The sequence below is a fragment of the Columba livia genome, chromosome 2 (genome assembly GCF_036013475.1).
Source record: "Columba livia isolate bColLiv1 breed racing homer chromosome 2, bColLiv1.pat.W.v2, whole genome shotgun sequence".
In the NCBI taxonomy this organism is placed as follows: Eukaryota; Metazoa; Chordata; class Aves; order Columbiformes; family Columbidae; genus Columba; species Columba livia.
The window spans coordinates 50,950,555-50,968,463 of NC_088603.1; the positions used below are offsets into that span (position 1 = coordinate 50,950,555).

General features: G+C 38.3%; 1 protein-coding gene across 10 annotated transcripts in view; it reads right to left on the minus strand.

The window, feature by feature from the left end:
- The window catches only part of ELMO1 (engulfment and cell motility 1), a 315,282-nt gene that overhangs the window by 187,654 nt on the left and 109,719 nt on the right, over window positions 1-17,909 (minus strand). For all 10 annotated transcript variants that reach the window (XM_065051841.1, XM_065051834.1, XM_065051836.1 and 7 more), the window contains 5 exons: window positions 17,569-17,720; window positions 16,665-16,743; window positions 13,281-13,331; window positions 11,580-11,702; window positions 9,827-9,958 (listed from right to left, as the gene is read on the minus strand). In XM_065051841.1, the coding sequence (XP_064907913.1) occupies window positions 9,827-9,958; window positions 11,580-11,702; window positions 13,281-13,331; window positions 16,665-16,743; window positions 17,569-17,720 (537 nt within the window). The remainder of the gene's footprint in view (window positions 1-9,826; window positions 9,959-11,579; window positions 11,703-13,280; window positions 13,332-16,664; window positions 16,744-17,568; window positions 17,721-17,909) is intronic.

Consider the following 17,909-nt stretch of genomic DNA (forward strand, 5'->3'; position numbering starts at 1 on the left):
CTTGTACTTCACACATTTTGTTCACCTTTCTAATGCAGGTTTCAGCACCTCTTCTTGTGGTTGTTCTGCCAGAGATCTATCGAGTAGTAATGTTCACAGAAACGTGAGGGAAGCAAGACATCAAAAGCAAATGGAAGCTTGAAAGAGAGGTTTATTTACAAGTAGAACTGGTTGTGTCACCCACAGTTTAGGTTGTCGGACACTTTCAATTTTCAGACTTTCTTTTCCTTCTGATACTTTACAACTACACAGTGTTCCAAAAAGATGGACCTGGTTTGAAATCACTATATCTCTGCAACCACAAGCTATCAACTATTTTCTCGATGTTGTCCATACAGCAGGTGAAGGAAACATAGAGCATTTATAAAAAGGCTACTAAAACTTGCTAACTTATTAGACCATTTGTAAATTTTTTTGTGTAATTGTACCATACTGGATCAATCTTTTCGAAACACCCTGTATTTTAAGTGTCAGGACAGAATGCCTAGCATCTCCTTTAGGTTCAAATGCTTTAGCAAGTTTTAGCAAATTATTTGTTCATTTTTAGGAATGTTTTACTGAACACTGTATTGATCTTATTAGATCAATTTTTATACAACTGTTTGTCAAGGAACTCCAGCTCTCTCACACTATGCAAGAAAAACTTCCAGTTTAGTAAAGACTTGTCCTTGTGTCAGTCTTGAAATTCCTCTGGAATGTGGGCTACATTTTGCCACATTATAAAAACTCAGGATGAACTGAATGTAAGTCTTTTGGGAGTGTTCAGTTTTTTCTGAAGACACTGCCTGTCCTGAGCATTCCCTGGCCACATCTTCAAGGTTTAGAGAAAAAGCAAACCAGTAGTGGAGTGGAAAGAAAAGGGCACACACAGCAACAGCGAGGAAAGGGTCAAGGTCAGGCATTGGGGAGTGGGAGGCTTAAAGGAAGAAGAAGAACAAGAGTGGTAGGACAGAAACCAAGCCAGATGGGAAGGAGGACTATCATTATCAGCTTGGAGCTAAGCAAGAGAGACAGATCATGACAGAAATGCAGAGCTAAGTGTAAAGGAGGAGAAAAGCAGAGACAGAGGAAATACGGCACATGCATGTAATTAAGTGTGACAAAGAGGGAAGGAAATGAATTAAGGCTTTATAGACTTATTTCTGCCTTTTCCTAAAAATATTCAATTTTGCTGCTCTAGTTCAACGTGGTGTTGCACTTCTGATGCAGACAATCTGAGCGAAATACACAAGCATTTCAAACCTTGACATCAGTTTAGATGTTTTCATTAGTTTAAGATCAATATTACATGACATCCTGGGCTGTTATTCCCAGAGACTAGATCTTGTTCATGAGATATTGCTATACACAGCAACAGGATTATACAGAAAAATGTTACTCTTTAAGACCAGGAACAACAGAATTGGTTCTCAAATACTGTTTTGTCTCAAGTACTTCCAAATAAGTGTGTAAGAAAGCAAATACAATCATATCAATCTCTGTATCTTTTCAATTAAAACGTCATCAAATACTGCAAGTAACAGGCACTATACAACCATAAATCTCTCGTAACACCTAGAAATAAATATGTATGATTAGACTTTACCTTCCAAAACTTACCCTGAGGAATAAATCAGCAATAACTTATTTGTAAAATACCTGATGAAAAAGTTCAGCTTCAAAACTGAAGGATAGAATAGAGTGAAACTTGCAAACAATGGAGAAGAGCAACCTCTAGTGGTCGTAAGGGTAAAAATGAGAGGAAAAAAAATATATATATTCCTGTCTTACCACACTGGTTCAATATCAAATGGAATTTCAGTGGCAAAGCATAGACCATATATTTTTCCTGGTCTTAGCATCTGGAAATGTAATTCTGGTAAACGTTAATTAAAAGGACACTCAAATCTATGAACCATGTACTACAACGAGAGGTAAGAAGAATCTCCTTTCTGGTGAAGTACCATTAGACATTCTTTCTGCTCTGCTGCATGGTGCAGCTATCATTAATTAATGATAAAGGATTTTACTTTAGGGCAGGCCATTGTTACATACAGAAATACGGCAACCAAAATGAGGGTCAGGCACTTCTGCCTTGAGCCAATGCAGTCTCAGCCACTGCATATCTGAACAGCTCAGCAAAATTAAACCTTCTCAAACTGATTATTTTTCCAACAAGAAGTGATTTCATGAGCTTTGAAATAGTAGATAGGGAAAGAGAGGGATGTGGGAGTAGAGAGAGTGGAGAAGGATGGAAAACTACAAATCATTGTCAGTAGTACAGACAACCTGTCATCTATGCCGTTCTACCATTAAGCCAACAATTCTTATAAATTTAAAATTCAAAAAAGGATCAGATCTAGATTGGCACACAGGCCATATCACTCCAAAAATGATCCTCTGCCACTGCCAAAGCCAACAAGATAATCTGAATGTAAGAAAGCATTACTTTTATTATAGATGAAAAGTTCCCTCAGGGGATAAACCATGCAACACTTTCCATCACCGCAGAATGTCACTGACAGAAGGAAACAGCAGAGACATGTGAACAGAACAGCTGAAAACAACTACTCAAGACATTTTAGACGAGTTTTTCAGCATTTACCTCAGTTCCAGATTTTAGTCCCCCAAAACACAAAGCTTCAGCTTCCTGTCCTGGATTTTCCCACTCCTACAACTCATAAATAGTTTTTGAGACTTCAAACACTCAGGTTTTCCTTTTTTAGCAAGAAAAAGGATGACCTCAGGTCCTCAACAAGAGTAGCTAAGTAAATGTATCACAAGGAGTCTCTGCTTCTGTCCATCTCACTCTCTCCCTCCTAGGAAAGTCTTATTCTCTCTAGCCTGGCAGACTGCAACCATTAATCCAGATGTCCAGCTGGAACAAAGGGGCTTCAGAGATCTAGGTGACATTAACAACTCCAGAAAATTTATTGACTATTAATCCTAGACTATGCTCCTGCAGGACATGGCATCCCAACCTAGTTCTTCCTTTTTAGATTCCATCTCAATTTACTGCTTAATCAACTACCACATTGTGCACTGCCCTTTCACCGCAAGATTTCATTCTGACTCTACTTCTTTCTATCAGAGTCAGTAATAAAGGCTGAATGATTATCACACAGGAATCAAAGTATTTACCTACTGCCTTTCTATCAATAGAAACATGAAATTCCTTTTAATACACACGCATACTATACTAAGTACACCCGTTCCTCAAATCTGTGGTCATATAATTTGTCATTAATACTAGGTTACAATAAATCAACAGTTTAAGTTAAATTCTTCAAAACTAGGATGCAACTATTTCAAAGCCAAAAATAATAAGCAAAATTAACACCATAAGTTTAGGAAACAAATGAATCTAACTATGTTTGAGCTATTTAAGTCAGAACCTCCCACGTATTTAAAAAAATGAAAAGGAAAGCATTTTGTCTACAGGTCAGTTAGAGGTGGGACTCTTAGTGCTGACTATTATTACAGTTGCCCAACACTTCTCATCACTACATCTTGTTCTCAGTTGTTAATAACTTGGACAGCACTTATCACGGCAACTGAAGTTTTCCATGCTGAAGCAAACGTTAATCTTTGGAACATTGCAGCTAAACCCAGACCACCCCTTTCTGAAACTAAAAGACAGGAAAAATGCAGTTTGGGTCTGTCTTTAGAAAGTCCTGGCACTTTCAGTGCAAAGGCTGGAAATAAGAGCCACCTGACTGAGCTGGCTTTATACTGATTGAGGAACAAACATGGTGGGAAGAGGAGGTGGAGAGCGGGAGGCAAGGGACTAACTTGGTCTTAAGTTATTCTTGGCCACAGCAACATAGGGACTCTCTGTTTTATACAATAAATGTCTACATTTCACCTGCTCTGGAGAGAAAAAAAACCTGACTCACTACAGTCACTCTGACACACAGATGACTCCTGCCTGCAAAGGTAATATCCTGAACAAGTGCATTTGCTGGTGGAACAGAAACAACCTAAGCATTTGCTGGTGGAAAAGAAACAACCTAAGCTTCAGGCCAAACCTCTTAGTTTAGACAGCCACAGACATAGCCTATCTAGAGGGGGGACTTAAAGACTGGAATGTGCAAGACATTAACTGTATGTTCCTTCATTTCCCAAATGCCTGACTTGATACACTCAGCTCTGCTGACAGAAACTCACACAGGTGTAACAGAAAACACATACTGAGAAAAGCAGAAAGTGTTCTGCAATATAAAATCCTGAACATCTTTCCTTAGCCAGAAAAGTCATGGGGAGGGGGCAGGGAAAACCAACCTTCCCTTAATCTCTAAATGTGCAACACGATCCCTACGCCTCCAGCTAAGGAACAATTCAAAGAGACAATGAGAAACGCCACAGAAGAACCCATGAGAAAACTGAATAGTTTCTATCTTTGGGGCCCTACTTGGATGTTGTGCTGTAAAACAAGGGATTTTTAAAGAATAAGGTCAAAAGATCAAAAGTAGCTGCTCATTTGTGACATGAAGAAGAGAAAGACAATTCTGGAAGAAATCTCAGAAGCTCATCAGGTCTATGTTCTGCCTAAGGCATGCTTTAGTAACTCTCAACTGTTTTTTTAAGCTTCTTTTCAGAGATCTCTACTAGAAATATTCTCCAAACTATCTATCTGGTGCTACTTCTCCTCACATCAGAAAGTTTTTGTAATATCTAACAAGTCAGCTATGCTGCCATTTAAGTCATTATCCATTTAATTATTCATGTCTACTTTCAGACTTCTCCAAGTCATCCTCTGTTTGTTTCTGTTTGGTTTTGCTTGAGTTTGTGTGCGTTTTTGTCTGTTTGTTTTCCATATAGTCTTCATGTGTTTTGTTTCCTGGATCCTGGATTCACCATCGTCAAACATAGTATATAAACCTCTTCATAAAGGATCAAAGCTCCATCTTTAAACTAGTAATGACTCTTGTCCCCATCATTCCAACCAAAATCTTTTCCATAAACTGATTGCCATCACTGCCTTTTAGCTTACATATGACTTCCTCCTTCTCAGCATTCACACACTTGATATTTCTACAGCCTTCAGCCTGGTGGGCTAAAAAAGCCAACCATTTAAAGTCATCTCTTGAAAGACATTGCCCTCATCACTGCACAAGTCTCACCCTCTGCACTCATCCTATATAGGGCTGGAACAGCTCTGCTGTGAGGACAGGCTGAGAGAGCTGGGGTTGTTCAGCCTGGAGAAGAGAAGGCTCCAGGGAGACCTTATTGTGGCTTTTCAGTACTTAAAAGGGGCCCATAAAAAAGATGGGAACAGACTTTTTAGCAGGTTCAGTTATGACAGGACAAGTGGTAATGGAGTTAAACTAAAAGAGGGGAGATTTGGGCTAGACATGAGCAATTATTTTTTTACACTGAGGGTGGTGAAACACTGGCCCAGGTTTCCCAGAGAGGTGATAGATGCCCCATCCCTGGAGACATTCAAGGCCAGGCTGGATGGAGCTCTGAGCAACCTGATCTAGTTGAAGATGTCCCTGCTCATTGCAGGGAGCTTGGACTACATGATGTTTGAAGGTCCCTTCCAACCCAAACTGTTCCATGATTCTGTGACTGAATCAGTCCACAAGTCACTGCATAGGTAACTAAAATGGAACAGTGTTCTATTAATAGATGATGTCTCAGAAATGCAGAAAATGGCCCTAACAGTTTAGCTGCTATAAAAATGTCCTTCCAGATATATCCTAGCTTAACATTTGATTTTATGGCTACATTGCAGTGTCTCTCTTTTCTCACAGATTAGATATTTGTGTACAGAAGAAATTCTTGAAGTGGTCCTAAATGAACACCACTGCACTCTGTATCACTGTATAAAATCACATTTCTATTTCTTTAACCCAAAAGGTCATCTAATTTGTGAACAACACAGTGGCTCTTTCATTGATGCCTCCCAGATTTGCAGCATAAGAAGATTTCATCAGCATATGACTCTTTTATGCCACCACCACTAATATTTTGAAAGTCAAGTCCATGCCTCCCTTTTGAAGATCCCACCATTCTCCATTTCCCTTTAATTGTCACCTTTTATCAGACAGTTCCTTACTGACTTCATATCCCCTGTACTAACTCACATTTTATTTTGCTACACTGATAAATTCCAGTGTGTCATGACAGAATTATTAAATCACTTTCCATATTGACTTTTTGCAGTCTTACAAACCATTTATATTCTATTGAAGAAACGTCAAACAAAAAACCTCAGGAGCTCTGCACACTGCAAGCTTAAGAAAACCTGTTCTAGGATGAGATCTTTTTTTTTTTCCTCCCAACTTTTTAACCTATTTAAGTTTCTTAGAATTTGGTCAGATCTGCCTCTAAACAAACACATTCACTATAATTTCTTAATGACAGGTAATGACATTTAAAGAATTCCAATTATAATGCACAGGATATCAGTTTCTTAAGTTGTATTTATTGTCTGACTTGGTTATGTGAATTAAGTTTACTCAAATGCAAGAAAACTTCAAAAGCTTCACCTTCAATGAGCTCAACAAAACTAAATCATTTGAAAAGATACGGAATTTTAGGATTAATTTATCACTACCAATATATGTGGCTTTATCTTTTAAATATCTCTAACACTGAACTATGTTATTATTTGAAAGTCTAAAAAACTCTATTCCTACTATAAGAATTGACAGGGATAAACATTGGTTGGGATTTCCCTGACAAAAAATATTTTAAAAGGAGGAGGAGGGAAAGAAGAAATTCAGGCTATTTAATTTGCAATTGACTCGGAAAACAATTCAACAGGGTGGCATGTATCTTAGATCTCCTAACTGGGTTATTTTTTGTTGTATTCATCAGGATTTTAATAAACCTCCTCAAGACTGTGTCATCTGAAAATCTCTTTGCCTATAAGAAACTTCGCATGGGTCATCATGACCATCTGGAAAGGCCTTGTGGTTTCTTTAACTGGATGGAGGTCTCTAACTATGCAGTTTTACTAATGATATTGTAAACTTCTGAAACCACATCTGGACTTTGTCTCTTGTTGACATTACATTTGTAGTGGGGCAAAGCTTTTTGATGTGGCCAAGAGAAATGAACAGAATTCTTGCATTTCAATAGAGAAAGAGAACAAGCAGCCCAGGAACAACTTGATGGCTAGACGTGGTTGTGCTCTCCCTTTCGGAAAGAACATTTAATCAGTTCAATAAATTAGCATCCTGACCACCACCACCAGTGAAGACTGGCATCTGAAGGCAGCCTCTTATTTGGCTGGATATTTTCTTGTGCCACACAGCCAAAAAGGGGGAAGGGAAACCTCCCATTTTTCAGAGCACAGATCAGTTTGCTAACTCATCCCGCTACCTGTGACTTATTAAAGTACTGAAGACACTTTACTGATGGATTGAAAAGAAGTAGATGGGGTAAAGGCAGCCAGACTAACCAGGGTCCAGCCAGAGCACAGCCCATCTCCAAGGCTGGAGATCAAGTTGTACATGCAGGGTCACCTGTACTCTTAGCTCAAAATAAAACTTCTGTACAAGAGTAGAATAACTCTCCTCACAGTTCACAAGTGACATTTTTATCATTTGTACATTGCCTCATTACACCGTTACTGGGATAACCTACCTCCCATTGGGATCCTTGTTATGGTGCTTCTTTCACAGCTCATTTTCCCATATTTTTTTCTTATCTCCCATTACTCCTTCCCCACATTTTCTTCATTGCTTTGATCCCAGCTCCCATTCCCTCCTAGACTTCGCTCCCCATTTCCCTGTGGAAGGCTATCAGAATTAAACAGTAAACAGTGCTGCAGTTGCCCTTGACAACTGTTGGCGTCTTTTCAGTAGGCTTCCCAATGAACAGCCCATGTGAGAGTAACAAAGGTAACAGATGAGTCCCTGCTGCACAGGCACAGCAAAAGTGCTCCTGCAAACTCAGACAAGACAGGCACACATTTTGATTCACACCAAGTGTTTTCCTCACAACTCTATCAGCTAAAACATGCTGTTGCTAATTCAGCTCTGTAGAATCAATATACAACCTGTAGGACAAATAAAAGCATTGGAAGAACTAGTGGCAGCCAGCAAAACTAGTGATTTGTAGTCCTTGTTAAGCAGCAGAAAAACAGGATTGGAATTCAGGTCTGTTGGCTAGTTCCAGTTCAGCTTCTGCTGGATGCTCTGTTACATGTTTCCAACTCCAGCTTTATGTTTTCCAACTCCAGCTTTAAGGAAGCAAGATCAGATTTTCAGAGGTGCTAGATACTTAGGTACAAGTGATGGCTGTGAGAGCTGAGAGTCTTCAACATCTCATAAAGCTAGAGCAAGCAGCAGATATCCAGAAATTATCAGCCTGAACCACAGGACAATTGTTTTAAATTTGATCTCTCTCATTATCCCATATGCCACAATCTCTGTATTACAGTCCCCCAACTCTAGCAGACCCCATCATTCCTTCTGTGCTTGTCACCATTTCTTTTTTTGCCACCTGTTACTTTTCCCTCTCCTATTACAGTGATCCCCACCTCTGTTCTCATTCAGCACAAGCTGGAGGCTCCATATCCAGCCCATCGGTCTCTAAGCCAGAGCCTGGCATTTTTCATTTAGTTTTGGCCTTCAGGGCACAAAGTCCTCTGCTCATCTCACCATAGGAGCTGCCCATCTCAGAAGTTGAGATAGCAGTGGACTCTAATCACATAGGAACTGAGAACAGATTCACAGACAACAAAAAAACACCCCATTAAATTTCAAAAGCTTCTTCAAAGCCCTAATTTTACTATCACGCCTACCATCCCAAAATGCCAAGTTCCTCCCTTTCAGCCTATTTACTTACAACTCCTTACAGATATAACAACACTGAGACAGCAGTAATTTTTCCTCACTCATCAGTAATGAAAACAACCATCAGAACCCAGAAAGCCTCCTCCCAAAACCACAAGGGAACTGGACAATGGTGAGCCCCACTCCACGGAGCTGAGCAGAGCGCTCAAACTGCAAGCAAGCTTTGGCTTGCATCAGTGCTTAAAACCGCCCTGTCTATAACTGTGGCTGCTGTACCATATTCAGTGTAAATTTGCCAAGCCAAAAGCAAAAGTAATGAATCACATAAGATAGAAAGCATACAATTTTACCTAAGGATAAATAAAATTGCATGCTGACCTAAAGTAAACGATAAATCAAAATACTGATTGCAGTGTATGTGTGCATGCTCTGTTTCCAGAGGGGAAAAAATACATATTCTTCATTAATATGACTGTATGTAACAGTTTAACCAGACTGTGCTCTGTTCACAGACACATTTCAGCCAAGACCAGAACTGAAATTTGTCTGATTGAGTCAGGATAAGAGATTCTGCATCCTCTACTCAAAAATTAAAGCAGTTCAAGTAACCAAGACACATGGCCCTACAAGTAAATACCATAGAATTCTACCTCAGATTTATTTAGCTTTTCAGTCCACATCACTACAAACAGACCACAATGTCTTTACAGGTCTGCCACAGATCCATTAGACAATGCCTCTTCATACAAGATATCATTAAAAGAGATTTTAATTATGGCATGTCATGCAAAACTATGTGCTTCAGCCTCAGTTATTTCTTCCAATTAACCCTAACTTTAAAGCAATCACATGGAGTTAACAAGATTTAAAAACAAAACAAAGACCCCAAAACCAACCAAACAAACAATACTATCACCAGACACAACACATACCAAAACAATAACAACAACAAAAAACAACCACAGCATCACAGAAACTATGCATTTCCCTTGTAGGAAATAGCCAGAAGACCAAGTAAGAGAAGTGACTTATTATAGGATGTCCTACAACAGATGCACTCAGCCGCTTCCAGTGTACCACTACACAAAAATACTCACAATAAATCCGAGTTTTTTATAGTCTCGAGTATACATAGATTTGCGTTTCTCAATACTGCCACTACTGTTGTTAGGTTCAGTTTCTGCATCAAATGCAATTCTTCGGAGTTCAAATATGATATCTCGTTGAGCCTATGTTAAAACAAGGTTAAAAAAATTGGTTAAAATAACTTACATTTCACTTTAATAACCAGTACCATAAAAGCTGTTTTGAAACACTGTATCCCCTCCACTGCCCAACCTTTCTTTGACTAAATTCCCCACTTCATACTCAGAGAGACAGTCAGCAAGAAGGATGTTGTGGTTCCCATTTTCCAAAGTCTTCACATCTGTGGGGTTCATATGTACATAGTTAAGTGTTGACTTAGAGAAGCTAGACCCATGTTAGCAAGGCCACTAACTGCACACTTAATTTTAACCACAGGCATGAAACCAGAGAAGCTAAGAGATCACACACATTTCAAATTAAGCTGGTACTTAAGTACTTTGCTGGCTGAAATTAAAATGGCTCAGTACGCTGCATTCATTTTGGTAACTGTCCATTTTTGCCAGTATAGAAATGGGCAAGAGAGGAATTAGTGCAGTTACACATCACTACAAATGTCTCAAGATGGCGATAATCATCCTGCCATCAATACTAACAACACTGTGTTAGCCAGTCTCTATAGAGATACGCACTAGGTAGCTGCGTGTATGTCACTGAAAGTCAAACTTTCCTGCCTCAAACTTGAGAAACAGGAAGGGTGAAATCCTACAGCATCACGTTACTTATGTTTACAACCACCTCACTCTCCCACCTCCTTCTCTTGAAATTATCAGCAAATCTTAACACAACTCTTCAAAATGAAATCACTTTCTTCCTTGTACAGGGCTTAAAAAAAGGCCCCAAAACCAAAGAAACAAAATGCAACTTCTCTATGGCTCATTGACTCAAATTTAAACTTGAATCTCTTAGGGGAGTGTCTCTTTTTTCACAATGAACAATACCAAAGCTGGTATTTGGGCAAGGCAAGCAATAACAATAAAAAAAAAAAAAAAAAACAAAAACACATTAACAACTACTATATAGGTTCCCAGTGACAAAAATAGGTCTTATTGTAACACAAATTAACTTCACTTCTAGCGCATCACATAGTTTTCATTTAAACATTCATTTTAGCTCTACAGGAGTAGTTTTAGGAAGGACCATACATCTCTGTTGCTTTTGAGAAGTACAGAAAAAAAAACAAAAGCTGGACTACTGCTGGGAGTTTTAGCTCAGGATGACACCAAACTTAGTTCATCGAACTATGCTGCTTCCCTGAAAATAAGACCTACCCTGAAAATTAGTCCTATCATGATTTTTCGGGATTTTTGAGGATGCTTGAAATGTAAGCCCTACTCCAAAAAGCAGCCCTATTTACAGTTCATTAAAAACTCAATTTAAATATTGTCCAGGCAGCTATACATGTAAAAAAGCAAAATATTTTGGAGCAAAAGTTAATATAAGACCCTGTCTTATTTTCAGGGAAACAGGGTACATGCTAAGGAGAAAGTTCTGCCCATTTTATTGCACTTTTGCATAAAGAATGCAATAACTAGTACATCTTCTAACAACCAGAAAACATAGCCCAGCTTCACAAAGAGAAAGAGAGAGAACAAAAGGAATTATGTAAGCACTCCTAGCAGTGTCTTTTCCTCCATAAAGAGCTCTAAGCACAACAATGAGCAGTTGCCTTCTTCCTGTTCTGACCAGATCGTGCCAGACGCTTACCTGATCCTGTGGATCCATTTTTGTCATCATTCTGTCTTCCAGGAGGTTAAAGGTAAGTACTTGCAGAACATAAAGCTGGTGTGCCATTTCATTATTGATGGCCCTCTGTGCCCTGATAACGTGCTGCAAAGAAAAATGCCATTTTATCAGAAAATGTCATCAAGTGCACTCAGGTGTTTTCATTTCTGTAAGTACACGTTTGCTATGCATGTATACTTCAGAAAAAAAGAAAATCAAACCAGGAATAACACTACTGATAAAGGTACTATATAAGTAGCTTTAAGAGAAAGGACTTCACAATAACAATGTATCGAAGCTTTCTCCTTCTGGCCACTAGATAGAGCCTGTGCATATGTTGAGAAGTGGCATGAGAAAAAAAAATCACTACTGAGAAATCACTTCAAAGAAAAATCAACTCCTTACTAAAAGCATTAGAGCTCTGCATTATAAATAAATAAATAAGTGTATAAGTATATATTAAGAGAATATTTAAGACAGTAGCTTCCTGAGCAGAAAAGTTTTCAGCCTGCAACACAACCAGCAAACACAGTGATGTAACAGGGCTACTGCTGCAGGAGTCAACATCACACCACAGTCCTACCTCTATCAGACAACTCTGCTCTGTACATGGAAGACTGTTCAGAAATATATTAGCATACAATGCCCCATATGTGCAGAATTACCCCATTCAGAAAGCAGATATCAAGCTGATGGAACAATTTAAAAATCCCCGGTGTGCCTAAAAACACCAAGGAGTTCTATATGGGAAACAGACCCAGGTCACTAAACACAGCAGAGCATACATAAGGAAAGAGTCATCAAGTAGGAGATGGATACAGCAACTGATATTGTACAGCTCCAGAGAACAAACAAATCTGTCAGCCAAAAGGCACTGCAGAAATTTTGCTTTATTATTCACATGCTTATACCAAATATTTTATGAACACAAGCAGTGTAAAACTATGCCTGCTGAAACAAATTCTGGGTTTTTGTGTGTGCCACTGAAATTATAATAATGAATGCGAAAGAGTGACAGGTTGTTTGGTTGTTGTTTGGTTTGTTTTATATTGCAAAGTATCTCATAACGGAGAAAGCACACTTTTCCTTATTCCCTTGAAGATGCAATATACTCCAAGGTCAAAGGCAAAATCCCTCTGATTTTCCATTATAGCAGATGCGAGTCTTTTATATTACATCCATTAACTTTACTCCAAGCAATGTTTCATGCTTCTTTTGTGCAAGTGGTGATAAATTGTGTGCAATTTTAGATCAGGACAGAATAATCTGTAGAACCAAAAAACACAAGAGGTTCATTTTGCAGGATGGAAAGCCCTGTGTGGTTTGCTCAGCTGTCATCAGCTCCAAACCTTAACATAGAGGACTTGCTATAAATTCCTCAGACAACCTCTCATCTGCACAATAAAGTTCACATCCTCCACAGGAAGAAAATGCTTGAGGTATTTCTCTTTTATTCAGTATAACATTTTCATGAAGAAACCACAATTTATTTGACTGGGAAAATACCCTTTCTGATAATCAGTTTTAAACCCAATTCAACAACCAAACCTTTATCTTGTATATTATGCTTCAAAATATATCAAAAGTGCAAGCAAAATATATTAAGATAAAACCTATCAACAACAAAACTGGAATCACTTTTTCTCTGCTGGTGAAAAATAACTTTGAAAATTACATACTTACAGTTAAGATGATGGAGCGAAGCTGCTTTTGTGCCAAAATGTTTGCCATTTCCTGATTTAGTTTAATTTAAAAATAAAATAAAATAAAATTAGCCAGAAGCAGGTATTTTAGTGCCAAACATAGAACACTAACTTAAAAGGTTTTAGGTCTTAACTTTCTGCAGCATTACTTAAAAATTAAATGAAGCAGCATATCAGCTATACGACTGTATGCATTATTTCAGGGGTCACAAACTCAGATTTCTCTACTATGAAGAAAGGGGCAAAGAAAATGAAAAGTATGTCACAAGCTGAGGACTTGGGTGATCCAAAACTAGCAATGAAACAAAGATCCCAAGAGAGACCTCTGTGGTGTAAACAGAGTATTTACACATACTTGTTCAAGCGCAACCTTCCTCCCGCCCCAAACAACACAGAAGGAAGGACAGAATGGAATCCAGCCAGAACTTTCAAACAAGACATCAAACAACATGCCTATTTACATTCATATTTTATAGCTGGTTTAATGTCAAGTGCTCTCACTCAGTAAATGAGGCTACAACTCAATACTGTTTCACCATAGCAAATAATACTTCTCCCCTGTATTTTGGTAGCAATGTTGACATTGGTCCACTATGTTGTCTTAAATTAACTTCTCTTTCTAGACCTGCCTGAAATCACTACCAAGGTGAATACGCTTTAATTCTTAAGCAGCTGATCCTGGCTATCCATGCTGCAAACTGTCCTACAATGCATAGGAGGGAGTGTTTTACCAAGCATGAGTCTAATCTTAATCATACCTACAAGCCCATATCTCATTTTTACATTTCATTATCTTTTCCATCAATATAGAAACATGCGTGTGTATGTGGACATATGCCAGCATATGCAATGCATACAATTTACAGTAATTATCACCATGTAATTATTTTTAAATTCTTGTTTTCAGAATGCAGTATTTAAAGATTTGCATAACACTGCACACTGCTATCTAGACACCGTTTATATGTACACAAATGGGTAATGTTTGGAATTAGTAGATCATTGATTGGAAATAAAGCTCAAGTATCACAGCCTCACATAATACAGCACAACAAATCACATCAACACTGACACATGCGTAAAGACATTCTTAGGATGTGCTGTGATTCTGTGAGGCTGGCACCATATAAAAAAATATTGTTCATGTTTACCATATAAAAAAAAATGTTCATGTTCAGGAGAAACAATCTTTTTAAAATTCCTACTGATTTTTGTGAGAGTTTAAGAGTAATACAGAGCACATATTGGTTATTTTCCTATAACAAAGAAGAAATTAGAAAACAGGATAACTGAGACTATTACATGAAACGTGAAGAGTTGGATTTGTGAAATACAGCTGCAGAAACAACGTAAATAAAGCAAGTGTTATGATGAGAATTTGCTTGCAAAAAGAAAATAGTTCTCGTTTAGAGACAGGAGGCAGCCATTGATGTTGACTGGTTTCTTTATACCAGATAAAGGCTGCTGCACCAGAACACAGGAACAATAAGGAAGGAAGAAGGGAGCAAAGACAAGAGAAAGCCAGCTTTAGGTTTTAAGCCTTTTCTGGCTGAGCAGGTTTCAATTGCACATAACAGCAAAGGAACAACTGATACAGATGCTTCCGTCCCTTTTGGGAATGCACAACTGAGCTGCAGGGGGAGTGCCAGGCACATGAGATAACTTCACATTACAGGGAATGGACTGGTTGGTTTTGTCAAAGTATATTCACTGCCAAAGTATGGACAGCTAAACAATATGAGGTAGTCTTTTCTGCATTTGAGGTAAAAAAATGGAAATTATTATTTTACTTTTTTGTGGAAGATTATGAAATTGTCATATTTTTCTTAAACCTGTAATTTAAAAAGCCTTTATTGGGATACTGGTTTTTGTCACTGGACCAAAAACTGATAGGAGCAACAAGCATTCACAAAAATCAATTACTGCAACAAAATCAACTTTGTCTCCAAGAAGGCTGTATGGCTATTACCAGCTGATGAGCTGCCTCTTCTAAAACAAGTATTGTAGTAACAGATGAGAACAAGATTTTTTTTGACAAAATTTGCCATCTCACTTTACAGAGCAGCATGTCTCTTAATAAAAATGCAGACAACTGCCAAAAAAAAAAGTGTTTTGAACATTCACGGTATCATTTCAATACTCAAATTCACAGGTCTTTTTTGTTTTGTTTTGTTTTAATAACCCAGGTTTCTCTAGATGATTTGGTCCTTGACAGTGGCAGAGGAAGAAAAACAACAATGGAGCCCTCATCAAAAAAGGAAAACAAATAAATTCTTGGCTTTTTGCATTACAAATAGAGAAGGGGGGGGGAAAAAAAAGGAAATTCAGATAACAGCATCAATTTAAATCCTTTCTTTAACTACAGTGTAATCATCCACGTCATACCAGTCCCTTTGGTTTTCTTACAAGGACCTATCATAGATTTAGGTCAAAATTGAAAGAGAGTTCTTACTCCAATTTTGGTTCACGAGGTGACTTCTTCCCTTAATAGCAGAAGGTATTAGAGGTAGAAGGACAAAAGGAGTGGGGAAAAGAGACTTATTTTTTAATTAATCCATCATTTTACTTTCCCCTGTTTGTAATTTTTGAAGCAAAAAAAAGAAAAAATACCAGTTAGGGCTTTGATGTTTGTTTAAACAATCTCCAGCATTTAAAAATGTAAATAAACTTAAAGAAAGTCCTTGTCAGAAGTGCTCTGCAGCTCTCAATGAACTTGTTCTGCACACTAACAGAATGTCACCACAAGAATTAACATCGCTGCTCTTGGTGACAAAAATGTTAAATAAATAAATGACTAAATCTGTTTTGACACAGGCTAATGACTCGATAAATATGGATAAAACTTCTCTATTTCATAACACATGGCATTCCATCCTCATTTAATAGCAACTAGCAATCTTGAAATATTTCCTTCTGAGACTTCTGATCTCAGGCACTAAATTTAACTTTAAATAGTATACCATAAAAGTCATTAAATACTTACAAGGCAAGATATTTTGGTTTTCAAAAGGAATGCAATTTTTATTAAAAAATCCATGGGGGGAACAGTTTACCAAAATGTAGCCTAGTTTTACAAGCTCTGCTGGCAAAGAGTTCAGTACAATAAATACTACAGCCAGCCACAGTCAATATGGTTCATGTGAGGTTACAGGGAACTAAAAATGCACAGAAGAGTGCTGAATTCCTACTAATAATGGTGGAGATGGAGGTAGCTCCATTAAAATGAGTGATATTATAACAGCATGAAAAAACAGAGGAAGTTACAGTTTGAATTAACTGCAGGAAAAGTGTGACTGGAACAACTGCAGGTATGAATATGACACACTTTTCCTACAGATCTATAGATATACAAGACCCAACTTACCTGCCTCTTGTCATCCGGTGCTTTAAGGAAAAGTGCATTTATTACCGCTATGGTATATGTTTGGATTTCTTGGTCCGTCCTGTTTGGAAAATTATAAACACAACAGAAGAATGTGAATACACACAAGCTGTAGAAACTGATCTTCCAATTGCCTTACTGAAGGTAAAAGTGGAAGGACTCTTTGCACTTAATGTTAACCACGTAAAGTCAGGCAGTTAGTTCAAACTGGTCATGACCAGGTAGTCTCTATTATTAAGAGAGACAAGATGTTCTAGAGGGAGACTCAGCACCCAGGAAAGGTGGAATGAATCACACCTCTGAGGTGCCATTGACCTTCCACTGCTCATGTCAGGAGCCCAGACAAGCAGCTTCTACCTGATGCCCACAACTAGAGATAGAAAGGGGAATCTTCTCTAAAGGGTTCTGGAAATGAACCTGCTGGTATTAAAAGCTTTTCAGGTGAGTGAAAAATGTCCCAGATGGGAGGCAGGCATAACCATGGTTCACAATACATAACCCTATGCTACAAGAGGCAGCTTCCATCCATTTAACCACCACACATTATTAAGAAAAAAACTCTCCTTTTTCAAATATACCTGCAGCAAAAGCTGACCAATTTTTGTCTTACACACTTCCTAGATGCTGGCAAACTAAACAACCCCATCTGCACGCTAACAGGATTAAGCATTTCATTACTATGGGGTGCTCTTATCTTCATTCCCCACTTCCAACTACACAGGCAGCTTACTGCAAAGGAAAAAAAAAAATCTGTTAACAAGCAACTCCAGAAAGCTGGTTACCAATCAGGAGGTTGCCAGTCTTTACATCACTCTCTCTACATCCTATGCTCATATCGCGACAAAAAAGAGACCCACCATATCTGCTGGCAGTTGAAGACACTCACCCCTGCAGATGTGGGATTAGCTGCCCAATTGTGATCTCTTGTGCCACCTTCTGGTATAGGTCGTGGCTATTGAGCACCATGGATTCCAGGATTGCTAGCGACCGTTGCAGGATAGAGATGTCCGAGGCGAATTTGTTCACATAGCTTGCTATCTATAAATTCAAACATTTAGATAATTTACATCCTGTCATGAAAGCGAGGAAAGGGAAAAAAGAAAACTGTGGATGTGGCTCAGAAAAGCATTAGAATAAACAGAGTCTTGACCACATGCCGAGTATCAGTGAATACCTGAAATAAATTAACCAGGCACTGCAGATACCTTCAAAGGACACAGTGGCACA